We start from the raw sequence: 15,604 nt of genomic DNA on the forward strand, positions 1-15,604 counted from the left end.
TTTTTAAAAAAATTTTTTATTTATGATAGTCACACACACACACAGAGAGGCAGAGACACAGGCAGAGGGAGAAGCAGGCTCCATGCACCGGGAGCCCAATGTGGGACTCGATCCCAGGTCTCCAGGATTGCACCCTGGGCCAAAGGCAGGTGCTAAACCGCTGCACCACCCAGGGATCCCTAGATTTTGAATCTAGATTTAGCTATGTGTGACTCCTGACAACTCTATTCAGGTTTCTGCCTCTTCACAGCTTGTTTTCAGCCTCTTGACCTATGTTGATAATGAACTGGTCAATGTCTCAAGAGGAGAATAGGTGTAAAATGTCAGGTTTCACCTATAAGTTTCTCTTCTCTCCAGGATTTTGGTAGCTCAATCCTGGCTGCTTTGGAAGCTCTCTGATGTCCTTAAATAATTTCATCTGTTTAAATACAATAACTATACTTCAGTTTTTCTTGTCCTAAGTGGGAGGATTGGTCTTCTATTAGTAGACCATTATAGCCAGGAGCAGAGTATCTTTCACAACTTTGAGCATAATATTTTCATTACCATCCCATGCAAAATGTTTTCTAATTTTAATTATACTTTTCTTCCCATGCATTATTTAGAAATGTATTTCCTAATTCCAAATAATATGTGGGTTTTTAGTTGCACTTTTATTATTGATTTCTAGTTAGTTGCACCATGGTTAGGGAACATAGTCTGTATGATTTTAATCTTTCTGAAATGTTAAAACTTGATGTATGGCCCCACATATGGTCAATTTTTATACATATTCCATATATTTTTAAAAATAATGTATCTTTGGGGTGGGGCCTGGGTGGCTAAGTTGGTTAATCGTCTGCCTTCAGCTCAGGTCATGGTTCCTGGAGTCCTGGGATGGAGCCTTGCATTGTGCTCCCTGCTCAGTGGGGAGTCAGCTTCTCTCGCTGCCCCTCTCCTCTGCTTGTGCTCTCTCTCAAATAAATAAATAAATAAATAAATAAATAAATAAATAAAATATTAAAAAAATAATGTATCTTTTGTACAGTCTCATGCCAACCAAAGTTTGAACTAATTACGTCAAGTTTGCTAATCATGTTCAAGTCTTTTATATCTGTGCTATTTTTATTTGCTTATTCTGTCAGCTAAGAAAAGGGATATATTAAAATCTTCCACTCTATTATTATTTGTCATACTGTCCATTTCTGGTTTATATATTTTGAAGCTATTTTATTAGATGCATACAAATCTAGAATTGTCATATTTTTCTGGTGGATTATACATTTTTCCTCATGAAGTAACCCTCCTTATCTGTAGTAATGCTTTTTGATGTAAAGCCCATTTTCTTGGATATTAGTATCTCTTTACTAACTTTTAGTTAGTGTTTTCATGGTATATATTTTTTCCTATTTTTGCACTTTCAAACTTTCTGTATCTTCAAGTTTTTAGATGTATCTTTTGTGAACAGCATCTATCTGGGTTTTGTTATTTTTATCCAATATTGCAATATTTGTGTTTGAATGGAAGCATTTGGTCTGTTTTTATTTAATGTAATCTCTGATACATTTAGGATTTAATTTCTTATCTTATTTAGTGATTTCTATTTGACCTGCCTACTCTACGTCCCAATTTCTTTCTCATCTTCTTTTGGATTTATTGAATATTTTATTATTCCTTTTTCTTCTATTAGCTTGATAATTGTACCAATTTACTATTGTTAAGTGATTATATATTACAGAATAGATTCTTGATTTTTCTTTTTTTAAATTTTAATTCTTCATTTTTCAAAGTTTATTATGAATTGGTATTTTTACCCCTTTTCCAGACAATCCACAGGATTTAAAATGCTAACTCCACTTACCCTCATCTCAATTTATATGCCATTGTTGTCATGCATTCCAACTTTCTATATGTTTTCAACCTTATTGTCTTTATATTTCAATGTTTTAAGCATTCTTACAATTGTTTCATATAGTCAAGATTCACATATTTGCACTTTCCTTTGTGCTTCTTTTCTTCCTACTTTGTAGGAAGATAAATTTTCATTATGTCTGAAGAACAACTTTTAGAATTTCTTCTAGTATGAATTTGCTACTGATATTTCTTTTGGCCTGAGAATGCCCTTACTTCACTGACACAGGTAAATAATATTGTCTATGGGAGTAGATCTAAATCGGCATTAATTTCCTTTCAACACTTTAATAATATTCTTCCATTGCTGTGCAAAAGCTTCTTATCTTGATGAAGTCCCAATAGTTCATTTTTGCTTTTGTTTCTTTTGCCTTTGTGGATGTATCTTGCAAGAAGTTACTATGGCCGAGTTCAAAAAGGGTGTTGCCTGTGTTCTTCTCTAGGATTTTGATGGAATCTTGTCTCACATTTAGATCTTTCATCCATTTTGAGTTTAGCTTTGTGTATGGTGAAAGAGAGTGGTCTAGTTTCATTCTTCTGCATGTGGATGTCCAATTTTCCCAGCACCATTTATTGAAGAGACTGTCTTTCTTCCAATGGATAGTCTTTCCTCCTTTATCAAATATTAGTTGCCCATAAAGTTCAGGGTCCACTTCTGGATTCTCTATTCTGTTCCACTGATCTATGTGTCTGTTTTTGTGCCAGTACCACACTGTCTTGATGACCACAGCTTTGTAGTACAACCTGAAATCTGGCATTGTGATGCCCCCAGATATGGTTTTCTTTTTTAAAATTCCCCTGGCTATTCGGGGTCTTTTCTGATTCCACACAAATCTTAAAATAATTTGTTCTAACTCTCTGAAGAAAGTCCATGGTATTTTGATAGGGATTGCATTAAACGTGTATATTGCCCTGGGTAACATTGACATTTTCACAATATTAATTCTGCCAATCCATGAGCATGGAATATTTTTCCATCTCTTTGTGTCTTCCTCAATTTCTTTCAGAAGTGTTCTATAGTTTTGAGGGTATAGATCCTTTACATCTTTGGTGAGGTTTATTCCTAGGTATCTTATGCTTTTGGGTGCAATTGTAAATGGGATTGACTCCTTAATTTCTCTTTCTTCAGTCTCATTGTTAGTGTATAGAAATGCCACTGACTTCTGGGCATTGATTTTGTATCCTGCCACGCTACCGAATTGCTGTATGAGTTCTAGCAATCTTGGGGTGGAGACTTTTGGGTTTTCTATGTAGAGTATCATGTCATCGGCGAAGAGGGAGAGTTTGACTTCTTCTTTGCCAATTTGAATGCCTTTAATGTCTTTTTGTTGTCTGATTGCTGAGGCTAGGACTTCCAGTACTATGTTGAATAGCAGTGGTGAGAGTGGACATCCCTGTCTTGTTCCTGATCTTAGGGGAAAGGCTCCCAGTGCTTCCCCATTGAGAATGATATTTGCTGTGGGCTTTTCATAGATGGCTTTTAAGATGTCGAGGAATGTTCCCTCTATCCCTACACTCTGAAGAGTTTTGATCAGGAATGGATGCTGTATTTTGTCAAATGCTTTCTCTGCATCCAATGAGAGGATCATATGGTTCTTGGTTTTTCTCTTGCTGATATGATGAATCACATTGATTGTTTTACGGGTGTTGAACCAGCCTTGTGTCCCAGGGATAAATCCTACTTGGTCATGGTGAATAATTTTCTTAATGTACTGTTGGATCCTATTGGCCAGTATCTTGTTGAGAATTTTTGCATCCATGTTCATCAGGGATATTGGTCTGTAATTCTCCTTTTTGGCGGGGTCTTTGTCTGGCTTTGGAATTAAGGTGATGCTGGCTTCATAGAACGAATTTGGAAGTACTCCATCTCTTTCTATCTTTCCAAACAGCTTTAGGAGAATAGGTATGATTTCTTCTTTAAACGTTTGATAAAATTCTCCTGGGAAGCCATCTGGCCCTGGACTCTTGTGTCTTGGGAGGTTTTTGATGACTGCTTCAATTTCCTCCCTGGTTATTGGCCTGTTCAGGTTTTCTATTTCTTCCTGTTCCAGTTTTGGTAGTTTGTGGCTTTCCAGGAATGCGTCCATTTCTTCTAGATTGCCTAATTTATTGGCGTATAGCTGTTCATAATATGTTTTTAAAATCGTTTGTATTTCCTTGGTGTTGGTAGTGATCTCTCCTTTCTCATTCATGATTTTATTAATTTGAGTCTTCTCTCTCTTCTTTTTAATAAGGCTGGCTAATGGTTTTGCAGAGCAAAGGATACAGTCAACAAAACTCAAAGACAACCTACAGAATGGGAGAAGATATTTGCAAATGACATATCAGATAAAGGGCTAGTTTCCAAGATCTATAAAGAACTTATTAAACTCAACACCAAAGAAACAAACAATCCAATCATGAAATGGGCAAAAGACATGAACAGAAATCTCACAGAGGAAGACATAGACATGGCCAACATGCATATGAGAAAATGCTCTGCATCACTTGCCATCAGGGAAATACAAATCAAAACTACAATGAGATACCACCTCACACCAGTGAGAATGGGGAAAATTAACAAGGCAGGAAACAACAAATGTTGGAGAGGATGCGGAGAAAAGGGAACCCTCTTACACTGTTGGTGGGAATGTGAACTGGTGCAGCCACTCTGGAAAACTGTGTGGAGGTTCCTCAAAGAGTTAAAAATAGACCTGCCCTACGACCTAGCAATTGCACTGTTGGGGATTTACCCCAAAGATACAAATGCAATGAAACGCCGGGACACCTGCACCCCGATGTTTCTAGCAGCAATGGCCACTATAGCCAAACTGTGGAAGGAGCCTCGGTGTCCAACGAAAGATGAATGGATAAAGAAGATGTGGTTTATGTATACAATGGAATATTACTCAGCTATTAGAAATGACAAATACCCACCATTTGCTTCAACGTGGATGGAACTGGAGGGTATTATGCTGAGTGAAGTAAGTCAGTCGGAGAAGGACAAACATTATATGTTCTCATTCATTTGGGGAATATAAATAATAGTGAAAGGGAAAATAAGGGAAGGGAGAAGAAATGTGTGGGAAATATCAGAAAGGGAGACAGAACGTAAAGACTGCTAACTCTGGGAAACGAACTAGGGGTGGTAGAAGGGGAGGAGGGCGGGGGGTGGGAGTGAATGGGTGACGGGCACTGGGTGTTATTCTGTATGTTAGTAAATTGAACACCAATAAAAAAAAATAATATTCTTCCATTGTCTGGCTTTTTTTAAAATAAATTTATTTTTTATTGGTGTTCAATTTGCCAACATATAGAATAACACCCAGTGCTCATCCCATCAAGTGCCCCCCTCAGTGCCTGTCACCCAGTGACCCCCACCCCCTGCCCACCTCCCTTTCTACTACCCCTAGTTCGTTTCCCAAAGTTAGGTGTCCCTCATGTTCTGTCTCCCTTTCTGATATTTCCCACTCATTTTTTCTCCTTTCCCCTTTATTCCCTTTCACTATTTTTTATATTCCGCAAATGAATGAGACCATATAACGTTTGTCCTTCTCCGATTGACTTATTTCTTTTTTTTTTTTTTTCGATTGACTTATTTCACTCAGCATAATACCCTCCAGTTCCATCCACGTCGAAGCAAATGGTGGGTATTTGTTGTTTCTAATGGCTGAGGAATATTCCATTGTATGCATAGACCACATCTTCTTTATCCACTCATCTTTCGATGGACACTGAGGCTCCCTCCACAGTTTGGCTATGGTGTACATTGCTGCTAGAAATATCGGGGTGCAGGTGTCCTGGCGTTTCACTGATTCTGTACCTTTGGGGTAAATCCCCAGCAGTGCAATTGCTGGATCAAAGGTCAGATCTATTTTTAACTCTTTGAGGAACCTCCACACAGTTTTCCAGAGTGGCTGCACCAGTTCACATTGCCACCAACAGTGCAGGAGGGTTCCCCTTTCTCCACATCCTCTCCAACATTTGTTGTTTCCTGCTTTGTTAAATTTCCCCATTCTCACTGGTGTGAGGTGGTATCTCATTGTGGTTTTGGTTTGTATTTCCCTGATGGCAAGGGTTGCGGAACATTCTCTCATGTGCTTGTTGGCCATGTCTATGTGTTCCTCTGTGAGATTTCTGTTCATGTCTTTTGCCCATTTCATGATTGGGTTGTTTGTTTCTTTGCTGTTGAGTTTAATAAGTTCTTTATAGATCTTGGAATCTAGCCCTTTATCTGTCATTTGCAAATATCTTCTTCCATTCTGTAGGTTGTCTTTGAGTTTTGTTGACTGTTTCTTTTGCTGGGCAGAACCTTCTTATCTTGATGAAGTCCCAAAAATTCATTTTTGCTTTTGTTTCTCTTGCCTTCATGGATGTATCTGGCAAGAAGTTACTGTGGCCAAGTTCAAAAAGGGTGTTGCTGGTGTTCTCCTCTAGGATTTTGATGGAATCTTGTCTCACATTTAGAGCTTTCATCCATTTTGAGTTGATCTTTGTGTATGGTGCAAGAGAGTGGTCTAGTTTCATTCTTCTGCATGTGGATGTCCAGTTTTCCCAGCACCATTTATTGAAGAGACTGTCTCTTTTCCAGTGGATAGTCTTTCCTGCTTTGTCGATATTAGTTGACCATAAAGTTGAGGGTCCACTTCTGGATTCTCTATTCTGTTATATTGATCTATGTGTCTGTTTTTGTGTCAGTACCACACTGTCTTGACGACCACAGCTTTGTAGTACAACCTGAAATCTGGCATTGTGATGCCCCAAGCTATGGTTTTCTCTTTTAATATTCCCCTGGCTATTCGGGGTCTTCTCTGATTCCACACAAATCTTAAAATAATTTGTTCCAACTCTCTGAAGAAAGTCCATGGTATTTTGATAGGGATTGCATTAAACGTGTAAATTGCCCTGGGTAACATTGACATTTTCACAATATTAATTCTTCCAATCCATGAGCATGGAATATTTTTCCATCTCTTTGTGTCTTCCTCAATTTCTTTCAGAAGTGTTCTGTAGATTTTAGGGTATAGATCCTTTACCTCTTTGGTTAGGTTTATTCCTAGGTATCTTCTGCTTTTGGGTGCAATTGTAAATGGGATTGACTTCTTAATTTCTCTTTCTTCAGTCTCATTGTTAGTGTCTAGAAATGCCACTGACTTCTGGGCATTGATTTTGTATCCTGCCACACTGCCTCATTGCTGTATGAGTTCTAGCAATCTTGGGGTGGAGTCTTTTGGGTTTTCTATGTAAAGTATCATGTCATCTGCCAACAGGGAGAGTTTGACTTCTTCTTTGCCAATTCGAATGCCTTTAATGTCTTTTTGCTGTCTGATTGCTGAGGCTAGGACTTCTATTACTTTGTTGAATAGCAGTGGTGAGAGTGGACATCCCTGTCTTGTTCTTGATCTTAGGGGAAAGGCTCCCAGTGTTTCCCCATTATTTGCTGTGGGCTTTTCATAGATGGCTTTTAAGATGTTGAGGAATGTTCCCTCTATCCCTACACTCTGAAGAGATTTGATCAGGAATGGATGCTGTATTTTGTCAAATGCTTTCTCTGCATCTATTGAGAGGATCATATGGTTCTTGTTTTTTCTCTTGCTGATATGATGAATCATATTGATTCCTTTATGAGTGTTGAACCAGCCTTGCATCCAGGGGATAAATCCCACTTGGTCATGGTGAATAATCTTCTTAATGTATTGTTGGATCCTATTGGCTAGTATCTTGTTGAAAATTTTTGCATCCATGTTCATCAGGGATATTGGTCTATAATTCTCCTTTTTGGTGGGTTCTTTGTCTGGTTTTGGAATTAAGGTGATGCTGGCCTCATAGAACGAGTTTGGAAGTGTTCCATCTCTTTCTATCTTTCCGAACAGCTTTAGTAGAATAGGTATGGTTTCTTCTTTAAACGTTTGATAGAATTCCCCTGGGAAGCCATCTGGCCCTGGATTTTTGTGTCTTTGGAGGTTTTTGATGACTGCTTCAATTTCTTCCCTGGTTATTGGCCTGTTCAGGTTTTCTATTTCTTCCAGTTCCAGTTTTGGTAGTTTGTGGTTTTCCAGGAATGCGTCCATTTCTTCTACATTGCTTAATTTATTGGCGTATAGATGCTCATAATATGTTTTTAAAATCGTTTGTATTTCCTTGGTGTTGGTAGTGATCTCTCCTTTCTCATTCAAGATTTTATTTTATTTATTTATTTATTTATTTATTTATTTATTTATTTTAAAGATTTTATTTATTTATTCATGAGAGACACACCCACACACACACACACAGCGGCAGAGACAGAGGCAGAGGGAGAAGCAGAGTCCATGCAGGGAGTCTGATGTGGGACTTGATTCCGGGTCTCCAGGATCACGCCCTGGGCCAAAGGCAGACGCTCAATGGCTGAGCCACCCAAGCATCCCCATTCATGATTTTATTAATTTGAGTCTTTTCTCTCTTCTTTTTAATAAGGCTGGCTAATGGTTTATCTATCCCATTGTCTGGCTTTATTTTTCCTGTAAAAAGTCAACTATCAGTCTACTTCTTATCCCTTTGAAGGTAATCTAAGGTTTTTATTTTACAGATACTTTAAGATATTTTTCTTGTCTTTGGTTTTCAGTATTTTTACTATAATATGAATAGGTGTGATTTTCTAAAATTGACCTTGCTTCAGATTTTAATGGCTTCTTATATGTGGCTTCATGTTTTGCAAAGTTCAGAAAATTCTCAACCATTACTTTTCCAGATATTACTTATGTCTCATTCTCTCCTCTGTAAATTTCTTTTTTTCCTCCCCTCCTAAATTTAAGTCCACATATGTTAAAACTTCCCTCTGTATGCTCTCTTATCCATTCTTAATTTTTTAAATCTTCTGTGACTCTGGAATTTATTCTAGATCATTTCTTTCAACCTACCTTCTTGGTCAATAATTTTCTCTTCATCCATGTATACTTTGCTGTTAAATCCATCTATTCAGTTTTTTTTCCCCAGTTGGGGATGGAGTCCAATGCAGATTCAACTCATGACCCTATGATCAAGACCTGAGCTGAGATCAAGAGTTGGATGATTAACTGACTGAGCCACCCAGGCACACTGCCTTTTTATTTAGTTCTTATTTAAGATTTTTAAATTTTTCAGTTCTAGAATTTCTTTTTTTTAAAAAACAGTTTATTTATTTATTCATGAGACACACAGAGAGAGGGAGAGGCGGAGACACAGGCAGAGGGAGAAGCAGGCTCCATGCAGGGAACCCGACGTGGGACTTGATCCCGGGACTCCAGGATCATGCCCTGGGCCAAAGGCAGACGCTAAACCGCTGAGCCACCCAGGGATTCCCATAGAATTTCTGTTTTATGCTTTTTTATAGTTTCCATTTATCTGCAGAAATCCTCTATATTGTCCTTTATGTCATTAAACATAGTAAGCTTATTTATTTAAAATCTATGTCTGACAACCCTAATATCTGAGGCCCCAATGAGTCTTTTTCTATTGTCTATCATTTCTGATGATTTCTGTTAATTTTGTCCTGTCTTCTTGTGTATTTGTTTGTTCTCTATTATGTGTCAAATATTGTATTTTATAAAACTTCAGAAATAATTTGAGAATGACATCTTTTCCCTCCAAAGAAAATTTATATTTGTGCTGTTAGGCATGTAGGAGTGTTAGCACTCTGTGATTACCTTATTCTACTTTCCAGTGATTGAGATTATTAAAAATTAAACTGATATACTTGTGACAGCTTGTCTATCTCTTGTTAATTCTGACTCTGACTTGCAGCTTTTTCGACATCACAATCTAAAAGACACTGGGCTTCATCAGGTTCACCTCTAGGCAAGATTTTGATCACAATATCTGTCTCCCTAGCCTTCAGAGGCTGTCCAAAATTCTGCCTAGCCTCTCAACAACTGTACACTGGGAAAAGTGGCCTTACATTAAAGCTCAACTTCCCCCAATCCTATTCTGAACCAGTTAGTCCTAACTATCTTGTTAGCCTTCTAGTACCCTCAGGGAAGTTAAAAAATGTTTGGTTCTGGGTACCTAGATCAGCAGGAAGATTGGTTTCATTTACTCATCTCCCATTTCTGTAACTCACCATTGAGGCCTTTTGGTAAATTTTTGTTAAAGTATACCAAATATACAACAAATTCTACAAATCTTAAGTGTTCATCTCAGTAAATATTCATAAAATGAGCAAGAAACAAAAAATTAACTTCATAGTGGAAGCTTCCTCCATCCCCCTATCTAGCCAATAACACATACCAAGGGTAACCACTATTCAGATTTCTAACACCATAGATTAATTTTTTGTGTGTTCTTTAAACTTTATGTAAGTACAATCACATGGTATATATTCTTTTGTATCTTTTTTTGCTAACATAGTCTGGGAAGTTAATCCATATTGTTGCAATGATATTCATTGCCATTTATGAATATAAATCCCATTTATGGGATCCCTGGGTGGCGCAGCGGTTTGGCGCCTGCCTTTGGCCCAGGGCGCGATCCTGGAGACCCGGGATCGAATCCCACGTCGGACTCCCGGTGCATGGAGCCTGCTTCTCCCTCTGCCTGTGTCTCTGCCTCTCTCTCTCTGTGTGACTATCATAAATAAATAAAAAATTAAAAAAAGTGTCACTGGAAAATAGCTATAAAAATAAATCCCATTTATGAATATACTGTATCTTATTTATTTATTCTATTATTGATGGATATTTGGAATATTTCCAGTTTGGGGCTATTATGAATAGTGCTACTATAAACATCCTTATATGTGTCTTTTGGTGAACATATGCATGCATTTCTGTTGTGTGTAAGGTCATCAGTTGTGCATATTTTTGGACTGAAGACAAAATTAAGATTTGAGGCCTGGAGTGTAGCAAACTAAGCAAGGTAAATGCTGCCTTGTGTGGGTCTATCTGGAAAGCCAGGTGATCTTCCCCAAGAGACAGATTTGTTTATCTCTGTGTCCTATTGACCTTAACAGTTGGCACTGCAGCTAACATGTGTTTTGTCTTAAATCTTATTCTCAGAAATAACCAGTGGTGTCATTTTGACAAAAGTCACCGCAAAGAACTCCCTAAACACATGAAATCATGTACAAATATTTTTAAAAATCTAGTATTTCCAAGACATATGAGTGGAGACAATGAATAAATATTTCAAATTTCCCTTTCATGCCTTATTTCATGAAATCTGCTTTTTCCTGGATCCAAGAGACATGATGGATATTAGTGGCTGAGCAGAGAGGGAGTGAAGAGATGAGCTATTTATTGCTTCCTGTATTCTAGAAGAAGAAAAAAAGTATAAATAGTTGCTCCATGAGAAGATAAATTTTTTCCCTGAAAATTAGAGAAAGACAAATCTTAACACAATGGAAATGTATTTTCTTTTGGCTTTTAAGAGTGGTAAATAAAAAATGGATGACAGGTCTGATGCACTGGGGGAAGGGAGAGAAGTGGGCACACTCTTGAATCACTGATGGTGGAAGGGGAACTTGGGTGGAAAGGGATCATAGCTCATTGGTGATGTGTATTTCAGGTTACCAAGAATAGTGAAGAGGTGGTCTTTTTGGTCTTTCCATCAGCTCCCTGTCTAACTTAGAGAGATGTGTTCGTAGCTGAGTGAGGAAGGAAGAAAATTTTCTGGTTGTGCTCGGGTTGGTGTGAGAATGAACATTATCTGGGGAATCTTGGAGTCAGGATGGGGTTTGAGGCAGAGACCTGAAGGGGTAGAGTCGGGTTTCCCTACACCCCCAGGTTACCCACTAGTTCATTTTAGTTCTCTAGATTATGGACGGGGTCATGGGGAGAGTTGATGCTGGAATACAAGAGTGAAAGGTGAGAATTGGGAGCACCTGGGTGGTTCAGTGGTTGAGCGTCTGCCTTTGGCTCAGGTCATGATCCTGGGGTCCTGGAATCGAGTCCCACATCAGGCTCCCAACAGGGAGCCTGCATCTCCCTCTGCCTGTGTCTCTGCCTCTCTCTGTGTGTCTCTCATGAATAAATAAATAAAATCTTAAAAAAAGAAAAGTGAGAATCATTTGATAGAGTCCTGAATCCATAAAAGCTAAGAATTGTGGTTTACCACCCAGAACTAAATCTTCACCAACCGCTATCTTTTGGTTTCCTTGTTTGTCTGTAGAGGGCGGCACATCTCAAGGGAAAGAAAGAGAAAAAGGATATGAAACTTAGTAAAAACTAAAGTGTTTCTTCAAGGAAATCTGGAGTTTGAACTGCCACAGGGGGATGGTAGAGGCAAACTTGCAACCAGAGCCCATTCCTCAACCCAACCCTGTCTATCTTAAAAAAAAAAAAAAAGAAAGCAATGCTTAATCACAATCCTTTTTGGCTCTGAGAGAAGCAGCAACAAAATCAATGGGGCAAAAATGAGGGGAAGGTGGGCATATGAAGGGAGATAAACGAGGTCAAGAGAGAGGCTGGAGGGCAAGGAAATGGAAAAAGTAAGCATTTGGGGGTGGGAGTGGGGTGGGATGATAAAAGTGTTTGGAACACAGGGTGGAGGGTGTGCCTGAGATCTAAATAGGAGACATTTGAAAACTAGATTTCTCACTCTAGGGAGAGGGCACTTATGTGCCAGTACATCTACCGATCCCCGTTCTCTCTTGCTTAACTGTAGACATAAATTTAGGCAAGGAAGGAAGGAAATTGCTCTATAGAGTGTGATATCCTGGAGATAACCAGTGGAGGGTAGAGATATCCAAGTCAGGATACAAGGTCCAGAGGTAACTCAGAATCTTCCTCTCCCAGCCTTTGGTCTCCTTCCTTCTTACTTTGGTGCTGGAAAAGTCCAGTGTTGTACCTCTGAGGAAACAGGGGAAATGAGTATAGAGGAAGCAGAGGGAATGAATATAAAGGAGGAAAAAGCCAAAGAAGAAACATTTGAAAATTTAGACCCTTGGTGAGGAGAGAAAGGTATTGATATCCTTGTATTCTGAGTGTTGACATATCCATCTGAGGAAACTCAGATAAAATATCTATGTATTTGCATTGCCCTATTGGATAGCAGTTAGCACAATTTGTGTCTAGGAAACGAATGTCCAGCAATCATCACAATTATATAGCATTTGCAAGAGGGTGAACTTCTGTGATTTGCATACGTTGGATGTGCTCAAGTAGGTGATTTAATGTAAACAGATCTGGAGGTCAGGGGTAGAATTTACTGAAGTGCTTACTCACTAATTAGAGAAGGGTGCAACCACACTAAAAGATGAGCAGAGCAGGGAACATCACGCAAGATGAGGACAATTAAGGATCTAGGAAAAGATAAGTCCATGGTATCTGGCTGAATGAACCATGCGTAGTAAGAACATGGGGCCTCCCAGGAGGACACTGTATGAATAAAAGAGAATCAACCTTTCCCCAACTAAAATTACCTGTTTTTTGGTGATGCTGAAGATATAACAACTTTTAGCTGTATTCTTGACCTCTCCAGGCATCCTTTCATTCAGGGAAAAATGTGGTTTGCTCAGCTCAAGGATGCTGGGTTTTCATTTAGCCACGATATCAATAGTCATTTGGCCAGTCTCCCCATTGTTGGAAACACGATCCTCACTCCCCACCCTGCTATTAAGGAGAAGGCTTTATGTGCTCTGGATAACTTGAATGCAAGTGTTGAAAATCAGGGCCAGATTAAGATGTACGTCAATGAAGTGTGTCGGGAGACTGTGTCACATTGCTGCAACTCATTTCTGCAGCAGGCCGGATTAAATTTGTTAATAAGCATGACAGTTATTAATAACATGCTTGCCAAGCCCATTTCAGACGTGAAGTTTCCTTTGATATCAGAGGGAAGTGAATGTGCTGAGGTTCAGGTTTTGAAACTGTTGATAGGTTTGTCTGAAAAGCCTGTCTTGGCAGGGGAATTGCTGGGGGCCCAAATGCTGCTCTCCTTCACGTCCCTCTTTATCAGGAACGCCAACAGACAGGTTCTCCCGCAAACCCTGGCCTCTTAAATGGCCACCTCGAACAGAATGGAACCGAATCCACCCAAAACCCTTCCGGTGAACACACACTCGTGTCGTTCTCATGCAGAGAATCTGCAGTGGATGCCATCGGAGATCCAGCCTTAGCCAATCACCACATCACGGGGTGAAAGTTACACTTGCTAAATCGAGGACCACACTCTTAGGGGCCAGGCAGGGGTTCTCACAGAGCTTTGAGTGACTCCTTGGTTTTGCAGTCAGTCTGCAGGCAACGTGCATTGTCAATGACTCCCTTGCGGCCTTCCTCGTGTGGCAAAGGGATCCTTTCAGCTGCCAGCTGTGGCTACAGAACATCATATTAGAGCACCGCGAGGGATGCCTTGCCTGTGCTGGTCTCCCTGTCTAAGCTGGACCGTTTGGGGGAGACCAGACGCATATCGGGCTCGTGCTGAAAATGCATCTGTTGCTGCTTAGGTTGAATTCTTTTTCCTTTACTCCTCCTTTGCGAGGTGATGGATGGTGAACCCGTTGATCCAAAAAGTACACTGCCTTTCTCTGTGCTGTACTGACTTAACTTCACCCACCCACGCCTATGTTTGTATGTATCATCAATAAAGTTGTGTGCTTTGATTGACAAAAGCAAGACATGGAACTTGTCCTTGAGTTTACAGTCTACATGCAGAGGAAGACAAAAATATGCAACCAATGCGACCTAAGTAGGGTGCTTGCTCCCTGACAGGTGCACACTTCTCAGTGCTCCTAGGAGGCAGGGGGAGAGGCTGGCTGCATGGCTCAATATAAGCCTCAAGAAGGGGCTGGGTGCTGGGGGCGGAAGCAAGGGAGCAGAGGTGGGCTGTGTGGAATTAGGACTCAAGGAGACAGCACCTGTGAAGCAGGTGACTCAGAGTCTGGCACCTGGAGCAGAGCAATCCCTCAATGAAGATGCCTTTCCTTAACTGCCAGCCTAGACGGAAGGTCAGTATCCTTGGGGCTTGTCTGCACAGCCTTGGGGACCACTCGGCAACGCACCTCTGTGCATTTAATGCACAAGAATGGCAATGACAGTTGTCCTTTGCTGCGTGGTATAGTTCTCTCTGTCCTGCGAAGCAGCTGTTAAACCTACCTCCAGGCCCACTGCCTTCCTTGGGACCCCAAGCCCAAATCCCTGGCAGAGTGAGAAGGGTTGGCCCCGCTTCCTTTGGGGAAGCCTCCTTTCTGGCCTCTCCCCGGTACCTTTAGTGACATCCAAGAAGGGGCCAGTGAAGCACCCCCCTCCCCACGAACTCCCCATCAGGGTGGTAAGGCAGACGCTGGGGTTCCTGGCAGGGCTATGCTATGGCTGGTCCATCGGGAGACAGCTCTGCCCCTCCCCGCATCCAAGCTCCTGACACCACTTGGAGGAAAGGAGGAACCCAGCCCTGTGTACAGAACCACTCTGTGGATCCGGACGACTCATGCTGCCACCCCTCCCAGCACTGCCAGACCCCTCCCGGCAACCCTTGGCCCCTGCATCACCAAAGCCAGGTTCCCTTCCCTTAGGCAGTGCTGTCTCTGTGCCTATTGCCCTCTCCTTGTCTCGCTGGGATGCTGTCTGAGCCCTGTGCCCTGGGCATCAGCACTGTATGTGTGCTCTGCCCTCTGACTGCTCTCCTCCACACAGACCATAGTCTTATTTTTTCCTCCATTCTCCTAGAGTTTGGGTTGCGGGTAGATCACAACTCTTCAGCTTGTACCCATCTGCCCCGCACTTTGGGCTGACTAGCAAGTGCGGGTGGTTGTCTGCCAGCTCCCAGGACCATCTCTGGGGAGTCT

The 15,604-nt window shown here is 40.6% G+C and overlaps 1 protein-coding gene across 1 annotated transcript; it reads left to right on the forward strand.

The window, feature by feature from the left end:
- Positions 1-13,163: 13,163 nt before the first annotated feature.
- LOC112649332 (protein ARMCX6-like) lies at positions 13,164-14,435 on the forward strand. Its single transcript, XM_049107836.1, has 2 exons — positions 13,164-13,170; positions 13,266-14,435. The coding sequence occupies exons 1-2, from the start codon at positions 13,164-13,166 to the stop codon at positions 13,820-13,822; spliced, it is 564 nt and encodes a 187-aa protein (XP_048963793.1). The 3' UTR covers positions 13,823-14,435.
- The last annotated feature ends 1,169 nt before the right edge of the window (positions 14,436-15,604 follow it).

The sequence above is a fragment of the Canis lupus genome, chromosome X (genome assembly GCF_003254725.2).
Source record: "Canis lupus dingo isolate Sandy chromosome X, ASM325472v2, whole genome shotgun sequence".
Classification (NCBI taxonomy): domain Eukaryota; kingdom Metazoa; phylum Chordata; class Mammalia; order Carnivora; family Canidae; genus Canis; species Canis lupus.